Source organism: Rhea pennata, chromosome 5 (assembly GCF_028389875.1).
Source record: "Rhea pennata isolate bPtePen1 chromosome 5, bPtePen1.pri, whole genome shotgun sequence".
Lineage (NCBI taxonomy): Eukaryota > Metazoa > Chordata > Aves > Rheiformes > Rheidae > Rhea > Rhea pennata.
The window spans coordinates 23,858,469-23,875,953 of record NC_084667.1 but is presented as its reverse complement, the minus strand read 5'-3'; the positions used below and the strand labels follow the sequence as shown (position 1 = coordinate 23,875,953).

At 36.5% G+C, this 17,485-nt stretch overlaps 1 protein-coding gene across 1 annotated transcript; it reads right to left on the bottom strand.

Annotated features, from left to right (window-relative positions):
* Nucleotides 1-334: 334 nt before the first annotated feature.
* Nucleotides 335-17,362, bottom strand: APIP (APAF1 interacting protein). The gene is made up of 8 exons (XM_062576492.1): nucleotides 17,279-17,362; nucleotides 11,677-11,777; nucleotides 9,098-9,146; nucleotides 7,624-7,741; nucleotides 6,304-6,439; nucleotides 3,655-3,822; nucleotides 2,958-3,080; nucleotides 335-1,712 (listed from the first exon to the last, which is right to left on the bottom strand). The coding sequence occupies exons 1-7, from the start codon at nucleotides 17,339-17,341 to the stop codon at nucleotides 2,981-2,983; spliced, it is 735 nt and encodes a 244-aa protein (XP_062432476.1). The 5' UTR covers nucleotides 17,342-17,362; the 3' UTR covers nucleotides 335-1,712; nucleotides 2,958-2,980.
* Nucleotides 17,363-17,485: the final 123 nt, after the last annotated feature.

Here is a 17,485-nt window from a genome sequence, read left to right as displayed (position 1 = left end):
TTTAATGAGAAACGTGTCAATTAAATACAGTCAACAGGCTGAAGTAACTTAACTATCGCTTCATGAGAATTAAGAACCCCCTCACTTTAAAGGTTGCACATTGCAGGTGCATCACCACTCACACTGGGGAAAGAAAACACGTCCAACCGTTACAGGACACAGTTCTTAAGGAAACCTGCCAGTCTGTCATCGTAGCACTGAGTATTACTTTACTTTTCTCTATGAATTTTAAGAATGAGTGCAACACGACAGCAGGCACTTAGCTTACATTATGATGCTTTACTGCAGATGAGTTTTGTCAGTCTAATGACAAATTGTTACATAGGAACACAAATAGCCACCAAGCCAAAATGTGTTTATTGAGCAAGTTCAGCACAACACAATTACCAGTATACCAACAGTATCTATTGTGCTATATGCAGTAGTCCGGCATACATAAGTAAGTCAATGCTATTAAGTGAGAGGGAAATATAAGAAGTTTCTTCCTGATTTCTTGGTTTAGCAGAATACTTATAGGATGCCTTTCCACGAGTGGCTGAGTAAGTTAAACAGTCATTGCCATCAAAAGGGAGAGGGTCTCCCTTTTCTTCCTTCATTGCCTATTTTAGCCATCTCTATATTTTTGCCCCATCTCTGGTACTCTTTGGACCGATTTGTGAGCTGATTCAACTTACGGTTTTCTAAACAGTCACTAATATAATTTTTCCCCTCTGCAGTAGTTTTTTCTTAAGCTAATGAATTAATTCACCTCACAGAAGCTCAAACAAGTGTCAGAGATGATGCAAAAGAGGTGGTGGGAATGCATGGTCCCCAGCTGAAAACAGAAGGGAAAATGAGACCTCTCCCTCTGGCAGTGTAAATTGGCTGATTAGCTCTCATTCACTCTTGTGTCTGACTAGAGTCTCAATATTCAGTCAGAAAGCTGGACAACTGAGGCTTTGATTGCTTCCGCTGGAGGCCATTCCATGAGGTTTTGAAAGAAGATACATAGGTAAAATATGAGACTGTATTTTAGTTTCCTATCAGAATCATAACATTAGATTTAATCTATTTTAGACTGGGTATTGTAGGACATAAAAAGCTGTTTTAAAATTGTAACAGTCTTAATCTTATTGAAAAGGATTTACAAAGGTACAAAAAACTGACAAGACCTTCTCAGTGATAATTTTCAAATGCAAGCTATAAAATATTTCCTACTCCCTATAATGACGTTAAAAGAGGATTAAAAAATGTGCTTAATTTCATACACATTAACATAGGATAAAGGAATCAAGAGTTCAACCAATGCTTTAAACTTTATACTTAATATAAGTGGGGGGGTGTCCCACCTTATTTCCTAAGTTTAAAGGCTACTTTTTTCTCTCAAAAATCAAGATCCAAAGCAAGTTAAATGATCTAGCAGAGCATCAGGATCAAGAAATGTGAATTTTTAAAACACGCAAGCAAAACGTCACATTAATTCTCTATAGCTTTCCTCAAAGGCAGTTTTGCATCTGAATTTTCATTTCTTCCACTGTAGTCTTTGACAGTATTCATAAATAGCAATGATTGATTGTTCATAATTTTCTTCATTTCAACTCTCCTTTTTCTTTTTGATCATCAAAACTGATGATGGGTAGCATCTGCCAGTCAACTGAGTATAACAGCACCCCCTTCTGGTTTCAGTGGTGTGACATGGAACCTGAAACTCCCATAACAATGCAAGAAGAAACCTGCGTGGGAGGGAGAGAGGAAAAAAAAAAAGATATTTTGAAACAAAGTGTTTAGACACATGAAAAAAGTAAAGGGATATTAATGCTATCGTGCTAGTACAACCTTTTCAGTTGTAGGGGTTGAAGAGCAATTCTGGAACCTGTCTCACAAACTGCGGGGTAGCTCTGGTAGGCAGTGTGTCCTCATCCCTGAGCTCAGTGGCAGCCCTCCAAATATCTGGTCATGCAGAGACTCATTTGACAGCAAGCCTCCTGTCCCACTGCTTCCTCCTCCAGTGCGGGCATAATAGCTAAGGCTCCTAGTGCCTGGCTGTTCTGCGCTTATGCTGCCTAAGCAACCATTTTTCATCTCTTCTGATGCAAATGTGGTAGGTGGATAGAATTATCTGATGGGCCAACTTTGTGTAATGAGGTAGCCCATTCTGTTTAATTAGACCATGAGATTGGTCTAGCAACTCCTTCATCACGTCAGCACTGCCATCTTCAAACTCCTAGATCTCCAGGAAGAGCAGCTCTGAAGCATCACACTACCACTGTGTTTTGCCATACTGAGCCGAACAAAGCTTAAGTGAGAACTGTTTCAGAGATCATTCTCCATCAGTTTTATAATATACTTCCTGATCATATTGTACACTTGCTTTCAAAAATATTCATTCTGGGAAGCTTATAAAATGATCATTGCTGCGTTAGAAAACAAATTCATAGTAGCATCACTGTAAAAAGTAAAAATATGACACTAATCAATGAAACTTAAGTTGCAAGCAGTCATTTCTGTTGAAGGAAAAAAGCCATTAAATAAATAAGGAAAAATTCTCAATACTGCTGAGACAAACTGATGCCTGACCCTCCAAGCTAAAGAATGAAAGTGAGTGTTCAGACAGCTTTGTATATGTTAGCTTTCTAGGTTGCAGTTTCTTTCCTTTACTGGCTTCTTTTTTTGAGATCTTTGAGATACTATAGTTTTAAAAAGATAAAGGAATTGCAGTCTCTGCAGTTGCTAAAATACTCACGGGACATACTTAACTATAAACACATATCCTTTTATTGCACTGCAAGGTAAGGGAGCATTAATTCGGGCACAGGTCAAACTGCACTATTAACAGAGCTGGAGGTGGGGAATGAGGGGAAATGTGCAGTATTGAAGTGTCTGATCTGTTACCTGCCTGAGAATGCAGACTGAATAGATGTCATCTGCAGTCTCTCCCTCCATATAGTCCCTTTTGATCTCTACAAATAAATTCACACCTGAATATAAATGTTGTTGCCATTTACAGGATCCCATTTTCTCCTGATGGGTATTTTGAAGGATCTAGTCCATGCTGCTTCATCTGCACTGCGATGTCAAACAGGTAATCATAACACTCGCACCTTAAAATGAAAAGGAGAAAAAGAAAAAAATGTAAAGTTAAGTTCAAGCTGTACCATGTTCTAAGAAAATGAACAATTTTTCTTCCTTGAGCTGTGCATCACTAATGTTATGGTCTGACTAGACAGCACTATTATCATTCAGTTCCACCACTATCGGGAAAGTTGGCAAGGACGCTGGTATTCAGCATTTTTGCTGCAAGCGCCTGACTTTCTCCATTTCCATCAGCAAATGATCTAGATTCCCAAAGCAAAAGGGACTAGGAGAACTACAGAAACAGCTGGAAGGTACCATATAAAAGTAGAGATTGTCTGAAGGTTTCACATGGAAAGGGACTTGTCCATATCAAAGAAAAATATTGTGAACCCTTACCAGCTAGCATTACTGAGAGAGGGAAATCAAAAGGTGAAATTATAGATGAATCCATTACCAAAATCTCCCTATGCATTCTGTGAGGCTAGAACTTCTGAATGTTCTGAATTATCTACAATAGGTAAGAGGTACACACAACTTTAAACTCCTTAAAATTTTGAAGATATAATGGCAAAGGATACAGTCTTTCTAAATTTTACTCACATTGTTTTGGCTTTTTCCCATGTTTCTCCCCATACATAAACTCCATGACGTCTGACCAATACAGCACAAGAGTCTGGGTATTGTTCCATTGCACATGCCATTCTCTCCTTGAGATCTTTCTCTTCTGGTGTATTCTCAATAATGGGAACCACTAGTGTATCATCATATCTAAATAGAAAAAATAGGTGTTTGTGCATTTAAAAAATGATGTGTTTGAAAGTGCCATCCATCTTCCACTCCCAAACTTATGCTATGCCTGCAATACCTGAACCATACTTCAGCCATAAAAAGAAAATAACACTTCACTGTGTTAGGTGTAGCTGTTGTTCATATATCACCACTTTGCAGTCCCTTTGCAATTTTTTCAGGCTTTCTTCATCCCTGTATTGGCATTGTCTACCAGCTTGATCTCAGGCTAAATTATTTAAAAGAATCACATCATGAAGAAGGAAATGAAACTGTTTGCTGGAGAGCAGAAAAATATTTAAATTTAAGCAGTCCAAAAAGCCCATGGAAATAAGATTGTCCTGCTACGGCATACAAATAGAATGAAGAGTCAACACTTGAAAAATAAATTCTCTTCTGTGATGGAGTGATTGGTGGGCTATATGTGATCTTAAGAGAGGTTGAGAACCCCTGTTCTGAAGACAAGATGATGCACGTTATTCAATGGAACTTGCCTAACAGTTCCTTGTGAAGGAGGACTGGTATATTTGGCATTGTCTGAACCTTAATTAACACTGGCAGAAACTTGTTTAAATAGTTTTAATAAATCCCCAGTTCAGGTTCAGATTTATCAAGATCACATAGATATTTCATGGGTAGATGCTAGTAGAACTTTTAAAAAACACAGATGGGAAACAATGCTAAAAATAATACAGCTTATACTTCACATTACATATTCACAAAATTAAAGTCTGATCTCTTACACTTTTAAACAATGATGCTTTCCCAAGGAAGTCCATAAAAATAGTGAATGAAGAAAATGTGTATAGGTTTACTTAGACTCTCATAAGTTCTGGCCATTAAAATTAGATTTGGAGTGTTAGCTGTTCTGGCTTCACAAGTAGCAAAGGGACTGGTTTCCTATATTTCGCTTTCTCTTTGGACATGTGTTTGGAAGAATGCCACACTACTCTGCATCTTGTGTTAGACAGCATGTATAAACACCGTAAACTGATTCCTAATCATAACCCTGGATTTCTTAACAAAAACTAATATCCATAAAGGCCAGATAAGACTGAATAGGTTAAGCTAAACAGGAATTAAGTATTCTATTGAAACAAAAGGAGACCGTATTTTGTCAAACTTTCCTATAAAATATCTTGGGAGGGTTTGAGAGTAAGACTTCAAAGATTTTTCTGACGGGCCTGATTCTTCTTCTTCTGAAGTTGAAGATAAAACTATTCTGGCTTCATTGGAATAATATTTAGGCCAAGGAATACTTCTGATTATCCTATCTGTAACATTTTCCTGGATAGCTTCCAGAAAGTATTTGTGTAATCAGAATCAATGTATTCTTAATCCTGTTTTTGAAAGATATTTTTCTGCTCTATTCCTTTTAAATTCAATTAAGAGTTTCATGGGAAATAAGACAGTGGAATCAGAATCTAGGACAGACAAGTATGTACATAGTGACAACCAACTTTACAAGCTTTGACTCCTTTAGTTTTTCTGTTGAATTAAAAGAGTGACAAAGGAGAATGTGTAGGTATGGAACCCAATAAATGAACTCCTGACTAACATTTAGGAATATCTGAGAACTCAGAAAGCAAATCCAAAAAAAGGAATTTGATCCTGATTCTTAAAACCAGTGTTGTTTAGACAACTCAATATATGCTAGGATGTTTTGCTACATTAAAAATACAAATGTTAATGCTGAGAAGAATGTAAAGCCAGCAAGTTAACTAAAACTCTGAATATGCCCCAGCATAAAATCTCAAGCCAAACATTTTGCTTCCTTGCCAAAAGGCAATTGTTAGTTACAAATATTAACATAAAAAATTGGAAAGATCTTACCATTTCAATTTTTCATATAATCTTATATAAGTGTTGTTTGCTGGTCTCAATTCAACATTCTGCGGGTGGAGTCCTCAAAACAAGCCATCACACATAATTTGGAATAACTCAGCACTTACCTCAGCGCTCATCCTTGAAAAGTAATAACATTATCTTTATGAGCTGTTTATTGTGAATTTTCTTTCAAAGTCTGTCAAGTAAAATCTGAAATCCTCTACTCTTAACTTGCCCTGAACTAGCACGGGCAATAATTTGTGAAGTCCACCCAAATGCAGTTTGTTCTTCATCAATCCAACCTAACGCTGGTAGGCTATAGTTTCAGCCTAATTTTGTAGAGATCTGTTAATGCCTCTGTTCTTGAGATTTTTTTGCAGGGCATAGCTTTATTTTAGTTGTTTCTGTAGTTCAACAGACCATAGTAACTTTGACATTCCAAGATTTTATCTTGGTCCTCTTCCATAGGAATGAGACCTTGCCGGAGAAGCTAATGACTGATTTATTACAGAGGTCATGCTACTTCTTATTTTTAATAACTTGTATTACATACTTTAATGCACATTACTTGTCATCTATTTTGATTGATACAAGTGATCAAATACCATGCTTCTGTTCTTAAATATATTGAAATACCGGTAATGTCCTCCTGAAGTACACTTCTGGATTCCTTTTATCATCTCCTGATGGGTAATACTGAATTCCTTCCCTGGGTAAAGAAGGGTAGCCATAACAGCAGCCTTGGAATGAGTATGGATCACAGCACCCGCTCCTAAGATGAGAAAAAACACCAAAAAGAATTATTTTGTAATTAATTTTAAAACATGTCTATTAAGAATATTTTATTCACATATTCATTTTCTATGGCTAGGCATCTTAGCACATGTTATCTACTGTTTTTGAGGAAGAAAATACATAGCAATCTAAATAAAAGCAGGAAACAATCACTCATCTATAAAGGATAATTACAAATTGTTTTAGGACTCCAATACCAACTTTTAGTACCAATCTGCATTTACAACCAAGTTGAAGAGAAACACTACCTATTTTCACTCACTATTGTAGTGCCTGAAATTCTAATTTTGTAAGTGTTCTGAGATTCTAAAGAATTACCAAATTTACTTGTGAGAAGCAAGTTCAAAGGCTTTTAACATCTTGTTATGAGAGTACTCTTCCTGAATTATCGATGGATTCTCAGAAGTGCTATTTATTGTTATTTTATTTTTACCATACATCGTAATTATAATCTATTAATAAAGCTGCAATGTTGCCAAAAATATGAAGTGAGTTTTCCTCGGGTACATATATTTCTTTTACAGGAAGCTCAGAAGAGACTCCCTAAACCCTTTCCTGAAAGGACATACATAAAAATCATACAGCTGCAAAAACTTTCTATTACTGCCCATCTGTAGGGACTCCAACCCAGTCCAAGCTTGGAAGAGAAAAGTGCAAAACACCATGGGCACCACTAGAACCCAAACACTGCTACCTAAATGTAACAATGAATTGCAACAAATGAACTTTCTATAACATCTCTGACACCAGAACAGGAAACACACCTCTAAACTCGATATTGGCAACCTAATTACAAGCAAAAGGCAAGTTTCATGCTATTTATACCTATTAGTCATTTAGAAACTTTGACCATAGAAACGTGATGTAAAACAATCTAATAGTAATCCCACCCCCTCAAACTACAAATACACTGCACTATAAATTGGTGCTATAACTATGATCAGAGATGCAACTGGTACAGGTTAAAGGATGAATGAATCTTACAGTATGTAACCATGGGCTATTTCCCATACTATGCATTCTTGTACAAATGAACTTAGTTCAGTTTCATGTTTTTAAGGAAAATTTAGATGGATAAAGAATCCTGATACTGAATTTTGATTCTGTGAATGTATACATAGTTTTTTAGTCTTCTTTGAATTAAAAATATTAATTACATACCTCTCATAGTGTAAGCATTCATAAAAAGGGGTGTGCACTGGCTTTTTTTTAGTTTCTTGTGTGGCGGAGGTCCGCTGATGTCCTGTTCTTTTATGTCACAAACAAACATATCTTCTGGCTGCAAGAGGGAAGAAATTATTTTAATCTGTGATGACCCTGACAGTTTTGTTTTCCTTCTAGGAATATACAGGGGTGAATGGGTTGTATTTAATACAAAATGCAATTTTAATTCTGTAAAATTGTTATAATGCACCACATTTATTCTAGCTTCTAATATTAATTTCCATCACTATATGAGGTGAATGAATATTAAGTACCCTTTTTATTCAGACTGCTGTCAAGCAAATATTCAGAAATGTAAAACTCCACCGAAAGGGAGGGAGAGTCCACCGCTAATTAACATGCAATCCAACTAACAGAAATAGTAGAAACTTATTCAAAGAAAGAAGTGTAATGTACTCTTTCTTTCCTTCTTAAAGAACTAATAAAGACTATATATTAAACCTACATAAGATGTATTTAACTTGTAGAACTATTTTTTTCCTTAACTTTGCTTTTAGTAACTTTTTCACAAATGTTATCTTTGCATAAATCAGCTATTTGTAATAGCACAGAATACAGAGAATTGTTCAGGGTAAAAATAAAACTTTCTTCTTTAAAATTACTTACAAAATCAGCAGGAAATAGAGTTGCAAGAGATCTCCTTGCTCACTGCACTCAATCCACTGCTGCTGCCAGCAAAGAAAAGAATATCACATCTTGCCGTATTATGCCTTTGCCTGTCCGACTTGCTAACACTCCTATAGAGTGTTACGCAAAACCTCAAATTTCTATTAGCAAAGAGATCCCTTTTGCCTTTCATTGCATTAATTCTCAGAGCTGTAAAATAACAAATTATTTCTACATAAAACTCTATTTGGGGGGAAGTTCCTGCTGTGATAAAATAGTTATCATTTACTGTTCTTCCCTCTGCTTACATTTTGGTTTTTTGATCTTGTGGAAAAAGAACTGAGATAGACTCTCTCCATGACAAAGTGACCTTGTCTGTCTTTTTACTGAGAAGTTCAAGACAAAGAAAGATTTGTAATTTCTCAAACGAAAACAAATAGAAAAGAGGTGCTGATGCTTAATTTGATATATGCCACAATAAGTTGAAAGTGAAGCCAGCCAGCAAGAAATCCATTTAAACTTGACAAATAATAAAGCCTTCTAAAGTGACTTTCAAATCTCAGTCTTCTGTGTTAATTTAAAGGTAAAAGAATATCAAGACTAATCTATACACGACACTGAAACAAACAGTAGCTTGCTATGCTAGTGAAGTGCTTAAACAGTGGGTTAATCCACAGTTGTTACAAGAAGGCAGTCAGCAGCAAAACAAATTTCAAGCTTCAAATACGGAAAATTGAAATTCTAAATAAAGGTAACTTAATCTATTTCAAGAAGAGCTCTGAGGTAAAAATACAGTTCAACATACCTGTATTCTTTCCTTCTGGACTCCTGAAGGAGCGATATAGATTTCATTCCTAAGAAAAGTTACAGATAGGAAAAACTATAAATACAGAGCTATTTAAATGTATGGGTATTAGAACGGTAGATTTGCTGAAAAGGAAATAGCAAATAGAATTCATGAGAATTTAGTAATTTTCTTGCTCTTTCCACCTACTCACATGTAGACATTTTTCAAAACAAAACCAGCTTATACAAGGGTATATCAAATCTCTGTAACTTACACGGGTTCAAAACAGTGCTTTCAACTGGCCAAGAGATCTGAAACATGTATAGGAAGCACAGCCTTTTCTTTTCTATGAAGAAAAACTTTCCTGTGCAGTAATTCCAGACTCATATCTCTAAAACTCAGAATAAAAGTTGAGCAAAAAAGAAATTGCAAGCAGATACTGATCTGTCCCCAAAAGTGACAAAACTATTATTTTAAAAAAAATCTGTACAAAGTATTTATAAGCAATATCAACTGTCTATGGTATTCTACAAAGCGAATACTTGTGTTTTTGTTAGAACAGCGTAACTTGCATATTGTTTTTAAATGCATCCATATATTAATTTGTACGGATAAATAATTTAACACTAATTCAATGCAATTAAGGATTGAAATTTAAGTAGAAGTGCATCAATTCTTGCAAGGTTTATATGAACAGAAAATATAAAGGAAGATTTAGATTAAAATGATTTTAAGATGGGATGTGAAATATTTTTGATAACAGCAAAAAAAAAATCAGATTGTTTTCCCTCATATCTGTAATCACTATTCAGTTGCAAAAGCAATGAATTAAATTCAGAAGTACAGAGACATCTAGTGAATAGTTAGTCAAGTTACAGATGCAGTTCCTAAGGAGAACAAGACGTTTATATTTCTGGACAAGAAGGCACCTTCAAAAAAATATAATTGTTAAGGTGATGTACATTTCATATAGGTAAAACAGTTGTGAAGCATATAAAAATGTGGCTTTAGTACGTAATACGTTGGTAATTTTTAACACTCATGAATTAACATTATTGCCATTTCATTTCCTATCTTTGCATGAGCAAGATGGTTTAGAGAGCAACATACTGAGAAATCAAGTGGTAATTTGGTTACTAATAAAACAGGTATTTTTCTAAAAACAATTTTAAAAAAAAAAATGTGCAGGGAAAATCTGATGATGAAAGAAATATGAGTCACCTGACAAAGAATTAGATTGTTTTGTAATACGCTATCCCATATCCAAATTGGCGTATTTATTGAGTAATTTATACAAATTATCCAATAAGTAATGCTGATTACAATAGCCCGTAAGATTAATTGCTACAATTCCAAGCAGATTTCAATTATTAGTTATCTCTTCTGTAAAAACTCTAAGCAAGCCTACTCTTTCCCTTGCAGCTATTCATTTTGAAATATACCTACCGTTATCATAGGTAAAAAATGAGTACAGTCACACAGATTTCTGTTTTACACCATATAAGACATATCATACCAACTCAAGTACGTATTTCAGTGTTCCATAAGCAACCAGGTGATAGAGCTGCTAAGGAAGACTGTACCAAGATATTAGTGTATTCTCTATTGATATTTGTTTTGCCATAACCTACATCTAGCTATTGATCAAAATTAGCATTAAATAGATATTTCCATAGGCAAAGAACTTTAAAAACAAGAACTAACCCTCTTAACATTTCTCTCATTATTATTGCTGTTACTCTGTTTGCAAACTTAGGCAGAAAAACCAAATGACCTGCCAAATCTCTCAGAATAGCATGAAGATTGGCATTTAAAGGCTGTATTTCATAACATACACTTGAACAGCAATGCCTGTTCATGTCTGCAGACAAGTGTGTCAGAAATATGAGATATCAGGCAATGTGAAGAAGTTACAATGTTTCAACACCATTTGACCACAGACAGAATTGCATTCGCTGCATAAAACACTTAGGGCCCAATGAGTATCGGCCACTAAGAGGAGCTCTATATCCATTAAAGCTCAGAATTTGTGAAGAGGGGGCACGAACAATTGAAGCGCAATGCTGTGCTGCTTAGTAGTGAATGCACGACGAAATTTGTTTGCTGTTGCCTGTCCTGCTTCAACTATATGTTGTGAATATCTCTCTAGGAATTACCTCAGTAGAACACTAATTCCCTTATTAAAGGAAACAGCATCTCTACAACGTGCCTAGGGTGCAATTCATCTCATCTAACTATAAGCATTTGAAAGCTAGATGCCTGGTATAAGCTAATCCTCTAAATTCCATAGTCAATGGAATGAACAGATGAGAATGAATCGCTCTCTCGAAGACAATTCATCTACCTCAAAAGACACACAAAGATGGAAAAAACATTCTCTGAAGGTGCCTCTTTTTCCATTGAAGGAACCCCAATGATTAACTCGGACTAGCCACCCTCCCTTCCCTATGGTTAAGCTTGGGTACTGTTCATCTCTACTTTCTAATTCACTCTTGATTTTCAAATATTCTTCATGGAACTTAAATGCCTTCATCCACTATTAAATAGCTATATTCTCTATATAACCATCACATTCAATGTCTTCCATCTTTACTTACCCATGTTTCAAGCTGATTCCTCCACCAGTTCCTGTCACCCAGCCTAAACCATAAAACAGTCTACAAAGTTCTGGGATAAGATTTCTCGGATGCAACTTTTCCTAAAAATAAATAAATAAATAAATAAATAAATAAGAACCACCACAAACATCACAAAGCTTAGAATTTCAATTCTACAATTGAGTTTAAGGGCAATACCTTTATACTGCAGGATGATAATCTAATTTATGTTTATGAACTTCAACTACAAAATGACTCTGTGTTTGTACAATGCCCTTTAGGTTTTGTAGGGGCCACTTGCACCTTGAAACAAACCAACCAACCCTCTAAATGGGTGTCTCATAATTCCTCAAGGAAAAGTCTCAGTTCAAACTTACCTGAGTGCAGTGGCCCACAGGTCATGAAAGAGATCAAGTCATAAGCTACTGTGACTAAAAATAGAAAAATAAATGCATCTAAATGTATCCACCTTGAAAAGCTCAACCAATGTTTTTCCTTATTAAATCAATTTTCTGTAGGCTTATTTTGCTAGATTGAAATTTATAGTGAAAATCTGAGCTGCAATAAGAACTTATGCACAATTACTACAAATCTCAGTGGAACGTATTGTATCTGTTACATATTATTTTTTACTTAGCAGTCAAAAATACCATAAAATCGCTGGCAAATTCTTTGATGAATTTCACATTCTCACATTTTTTTACAATGAGAGGCCACCTGATATATAGTTTAGCCAGAAGGCAAATTGCACTAATTTAATACTTCTTTCAGAAGAGCAAAATAGTCTTTATTTTGTCTGCATTCCATTTTTTTATTGTGTGTATATACATACAGATATAAATTGTGTGTGTGTGTGAGAGAGAGTGTGTGTGTATATATATTTTTTACCTAAAGGTTTTGGTAGTGTCAGAGATTCATTCATGGTGGATCTAAAGGAGTACAGCTTTACAATTCAAATCAGAACTGTTTATTGGAAATCCTAAACACTGTTCGGCTCTGCACTGAACATGTAAAAATAAAAAGTAGTATATAACAGACAGCAGCCTTTGATAAAGTATTACATTGGAAAATCAAAAATTCTGAATGTTGGAACCATTTATATGAGAGACATAACTAAAACATGCAGAGAAAACTGAAAGATAATAGTTTAATTAATAATGTATTCTTGAATTTACACATTGACATGTTGTTTTAAGTATTTTTAACTTACGTTAGAGAATAAAAAACAAGCCAAAGTCCTTGCTCTTTACCAGTGTAAAAATAAAAATGAGATGTATTTTTACAAATATCCTGATACAGCTGAACCCATCAAATAATGAATCAAAAAGTAAAAAACAGAACAGTATTTTTATTTATATACATTTATTTACCAGGCATGAGGAAAGACTTCTACCTACAATACCATGGTAATACAGTTGTTTTTATGTTTCATGACTGCGTGTCTGACAGAAACCAGCAAATATGCAGAATATAGTGCCCCCTTATATTGTTTTCATGAAAAATGTTGCTCAATTTCTGCTCAAAAAAGCTAGTTTTGAAAAAAGGCTTTTGACATCAAATTCAGTCTCCTGCTGTTGCAGGCAACTCTCAAATAATTCTTTTTGTTATATATATCAAGCCTGATCAATACTTCCACCTTCAGCTTATAGAGACACTTCCATATTCTTCAGTGACACTTGTTTCTGAAGCTATTACCTCTGAAGAACTGGTATTGACTTCAGATGTTATTTTTAACTACTCAGATTTTGTTTCTATTCTTCAGGGTCTCTTTTAATAATACAAAATAGTCATCTGTTGATTCATTTCAAATATTTTCAAATATTAAAAACAAGATTCTAACCAGCACTCCCAGAAATCTATGCCAGAAGTTAGATTTTTAAAGCACCTAAAATACGTAAACATGTACCAATTCATATTATTTAAAACAAATGATATACACCAGTTCACAGCGGGTGGGCGGGAGGGGGGAAAAAAAAAACGGGCCAAATAAATAACTTCTAAATTTGGAATGAAAAAGCTCTGAAGGTAGGTCCTCCCCCTCCCAAACACACACATGTTCACATAGCTGAAAAATGAAACCACTCCTTTTCAATTCTCCTCCACTGAAAAAAAGTAATATACATGAAGTATATATTCTGACTAGCTAAATGTTCCTCAAATACTAATGCCTCTGAAGTATACCATGATTCAGAGAATACTAGTACATGTATTTTAAGATTTACAAACGTAAAACAAGTGCATAGTGTGGTAAATTACAAGTCCCCATTTTGTTGTTCAAATTTATTTACACAGAATTAAAGGCTGTATATGATTTTTATCAATTAGCCTGCTACAGAAATTGTGAGTCCCACAATACATTGTTTTGTCTTTCATTCAGAGTACCACCACTACATATTTCTAACCTATATACTACACTGATATTTTTCATTTCAAATAAAATTATCTCCCTTCTAGTTATGATGGAATAAACTCACGTTAAACAGGTTTACATAGCTATTATTTATTGAATGCATATAGATATAAAAAAGCTAGAGCATGACATTCTTCTAGTTGTTTCAGATTTTCCCTTGCTGGTGAATCTGGAAAATAATTCATGGGAGATTATGATTGCTTTTCATCACTTCAAAATCTTCAAAAAATTTTTCTACAGTTCAAAATCAGAGCCTGCTTTCATCAAAAGCATACAAAAAACAATTATGATTAAGGAATTCCAACTATTTTTCTGAAGAATTTCAGGATTATAAATCAATTCTCAGTATTTAACAAGACCCTTCCAAGATCAGCAGATACTGCTCATAACCACCACCTATTTATTTACCATGTTTTCAAATAACTGATAATATAGATGACAAATTTTTCTATAATTAAAAAAGGCTATTTGCTGTAATTAGCTTAGGAGTGAACATGTATAAAAGCAGTTGGCAAATCAACAGGATTATAATTTGCCAAATCTCAACTAGCATTCATTTTTTAATTAATTTTCAAGTTAAAATACAGATACCATTGCTTTTTCTCTTTTTTGTATCTCCAGCTCAGGATCTAGCCCACTAGTTTTCTGATACAGACAACATGAGCAACTTAAATTCTTTTTGTGATCTTAATCTAAGTTTTCCACCTCAGGTATGAAGGAAAATTCCACAAATTTCCATAAGCTAAAAAAAATTTTTTTTGATTTTTAGCCATCAATTCATTCTTTAAAAAAAAAAAAAAACGCTGATAAATTTCAAAAGAGTAACTGACTGCAGGCATTCACTTAAAATTTATATTTTTTGGTAGGCTAATCTTTTGATAAAACTACTTTTTTTAAAGACAGACTGTCATTAAGTCAAAGAAAATTATTTTCCCTCTTTTCTATTCAAGTGAATATACCTAATACTATAAAACCTAGAATAATAGTAACAATACAGTGTAAAACTGTATGGAAAAAATGGAAATCAAGGTGGACCCAGGCTACTTGTAGAACAAACTAATTTGCAAGACTTTCAGGGATAGTTTTCAACAAGATATGAAACAGAACTATAATATAGTTGTACTATTTTAAGATATTACAGTAATTAAACATTTACCATAAATAAACATAAATATGTACCTCCCCTTCACAAAAAAATGCTTAGAAATGCTGTATTTTCCTGAGAAATAAGCATAAACTGCATAGATAAAATCATGGAACTGCTATTTCCCACTAACCTGTACTACATCATGAGGTTTCTCTGGAATAGCTACATACTGGTAGGTTTGATTTGGTAATACAGAATAGTTAATACATATTATAAATATGAAATGGGAAAAGTACCATTAATAAGCTGGTGATTACTATTTAAAATCTAGACATGGCACTGAAATGGATGAAATAACAGAAGCAGGAAAATAATTTAATGATCCTTTAAAAAATCTGTCTTCTGCAATGCCTTCTACACTATATAAAGATTTTTTAATTCAGAATAGATTTTTTATAGGAAAGAAAAAAAGAAGTATTTGTAAGGGAAAGACAGGAAAGCAGCATGGTAACAATCCCTACACTGTTTAAAAGCCTCAGACTGTCAACTTTCACAGTAAGTATAGCCCTCCAATTGAAAATTATCATTTATTGTGTGCCTTTTTTCATTTGAAGTTTTATTTATTACAGCAACTAGAAGCTTTAATAGTTTTAAAAAACTATTAAAAAGTGATTAGCAGCTGTGCCACTCAGCTTAGTCATTTTTATCCATTGAATGACATTTTCAAGAGAAACATGTTTAGCAGCAGGAATCCACATTAAGGGGGCAGTCCATAAGCAACCACTGAGTAAGAAAAACAAAGGAAAAAATACCTAGCAAAAGCAAAACTGGTAAGAAGGTAATTACTGTGTATTAATAGCCTTTCTGAAACATGAAGAAAAATTGCTACTGTCATCCCCTCATACAGGATAGTTCTGTTACTCTAAAGTTGAAGATTACTGACGGTCTGAAGCAAGAGTTAAGTCTTAAAGAGCAGTTGGGGTTTTGTGGTCCCTGAAGGATCATTTCTCGGCCTGCGGAGGCACAGCACACAGAGGCGTGTGTTTAGTCCAACCTCTTTGGGCAGGCGGACCACCTGCACCCTGCTGCAGCTGCTAAGGAGGGCTGCCGGCTGCACGGCAACGCTTCCAGTCCCTGCTGGACTCGTACAACTCAAAGCGCTGAGGCAGCGCCAGCCGGCTGGGAGGAGCAGGCAAGGGTGCGAGGTGGAGGCAGTGCTGCTCAGGCAAGACAGGGAAGGTGAAGCCATGGAGAGAGCAGTCTGGGGCGAGTTTGAGAAGATTTGGAAACTTCTGCTTTAACTTGTTCTTAACTTCCCGTGACAGCCATACACGAATGCCTTAGGCAGCCTGTTTAACTGTCCTAAGCTAAAATATCTTCCTGTTGCCTAACCTGCATCTCGCTTGCTGAAACTTAAGCTCATCATCTTTTATCCAAACAATTATGGACATAATGAAAAGGTTCTTCCCTTTCACCTCTGTGACAGGGTTTTGCGCACTGGAATTTACTTCTCAGTTTGGGGGGTTTTCCTGACATGCCATGTTTCCTAGTCTGCTGACAATTCTCGTTGACAATTCTCGTTGCTGTCCCCAGCACTCAGTGCACTTAGTCCATGCTCTTCTTGCCGCTCAGACTGGTCTCTCGACCAGTTCCCTGCGCAGATGGCACAGGCATTTCCAGCATGCTCTGGGTGACGCTCCTGCTTACGAACTCTAACACTGTGCTCGCTTCGTCTGAAGCGGCCCCGCAGAGCTGACCTATGCTCGGTTTGTGAGCTCTTACAGCGGCCACCAAATAACACGGCGCGCGGCTACCCAGCGGCACTGCCGGCCAGCAGCGCGCTAGCAAGTCCGGGGAAGGCTGATTTCGCAGCCGTTTCTACACGCTCTGCTGCTAGTCGCCGCGAGGGTGAAGGGCCGCTTGCCAGGGTGGCGGGAACGTCCCCGCCTCGGCGGTCGCACTGCCGCTCCGCAGCGCCCGCTGAAGTGACGCACCCTCCCGCCCAGCGGCACCCGCGGGCGGCCCCTGTCAGGGCAGCGGGACCGGCAGGGTCCCTGCGCCCCGCGGCCCGGCCCGGCCCGGCCCCGTTCCCCCGCCCCCGTCACCTGCGCGGCGTCGCGGCCGCTGGCGCGCTCGAGGCAGCCGGCACTGCCGTTAGCGGCGGCCATGGCGGCGGGCGCCGCGGGTCCTCACGCGGGGGCTTGACCGTGAGGGCCGGGAGGCGGCGCGGGCGCCTGCCGAGCGCGGCCCTGCCGCTGGCCGCGGAGCGGCGGCCGTCGCGCGCGGCCTGTAGCGCGGCGGCGGCCGACGGG

Excerpts from the sequence above, each read along its gene's own strand:
- APIP (XM_062576492.1), bottom strand. The coding sequence starts at position 17,341 with ATGGCCGCCGCTAACGGCAGTGCCGGCTGCCTCGAGCGCGCCAGCGGC. Across the intron at positions 11,778-17,278 it reads GCGGCCGCGACGCCGCGCAG|GAAAAGTTGCATCCGAGAAA; the intron begins GTGACGGGGGCG and ends ATTTATTTTTAG. Across the intron at positions 3,823-6,303 it reads ACTTCAGGAGGACATTACCG|ATATGATGATACACTAGTGG; the intron begins GTATTTCAATAT and ends TTTTCTATTTAG.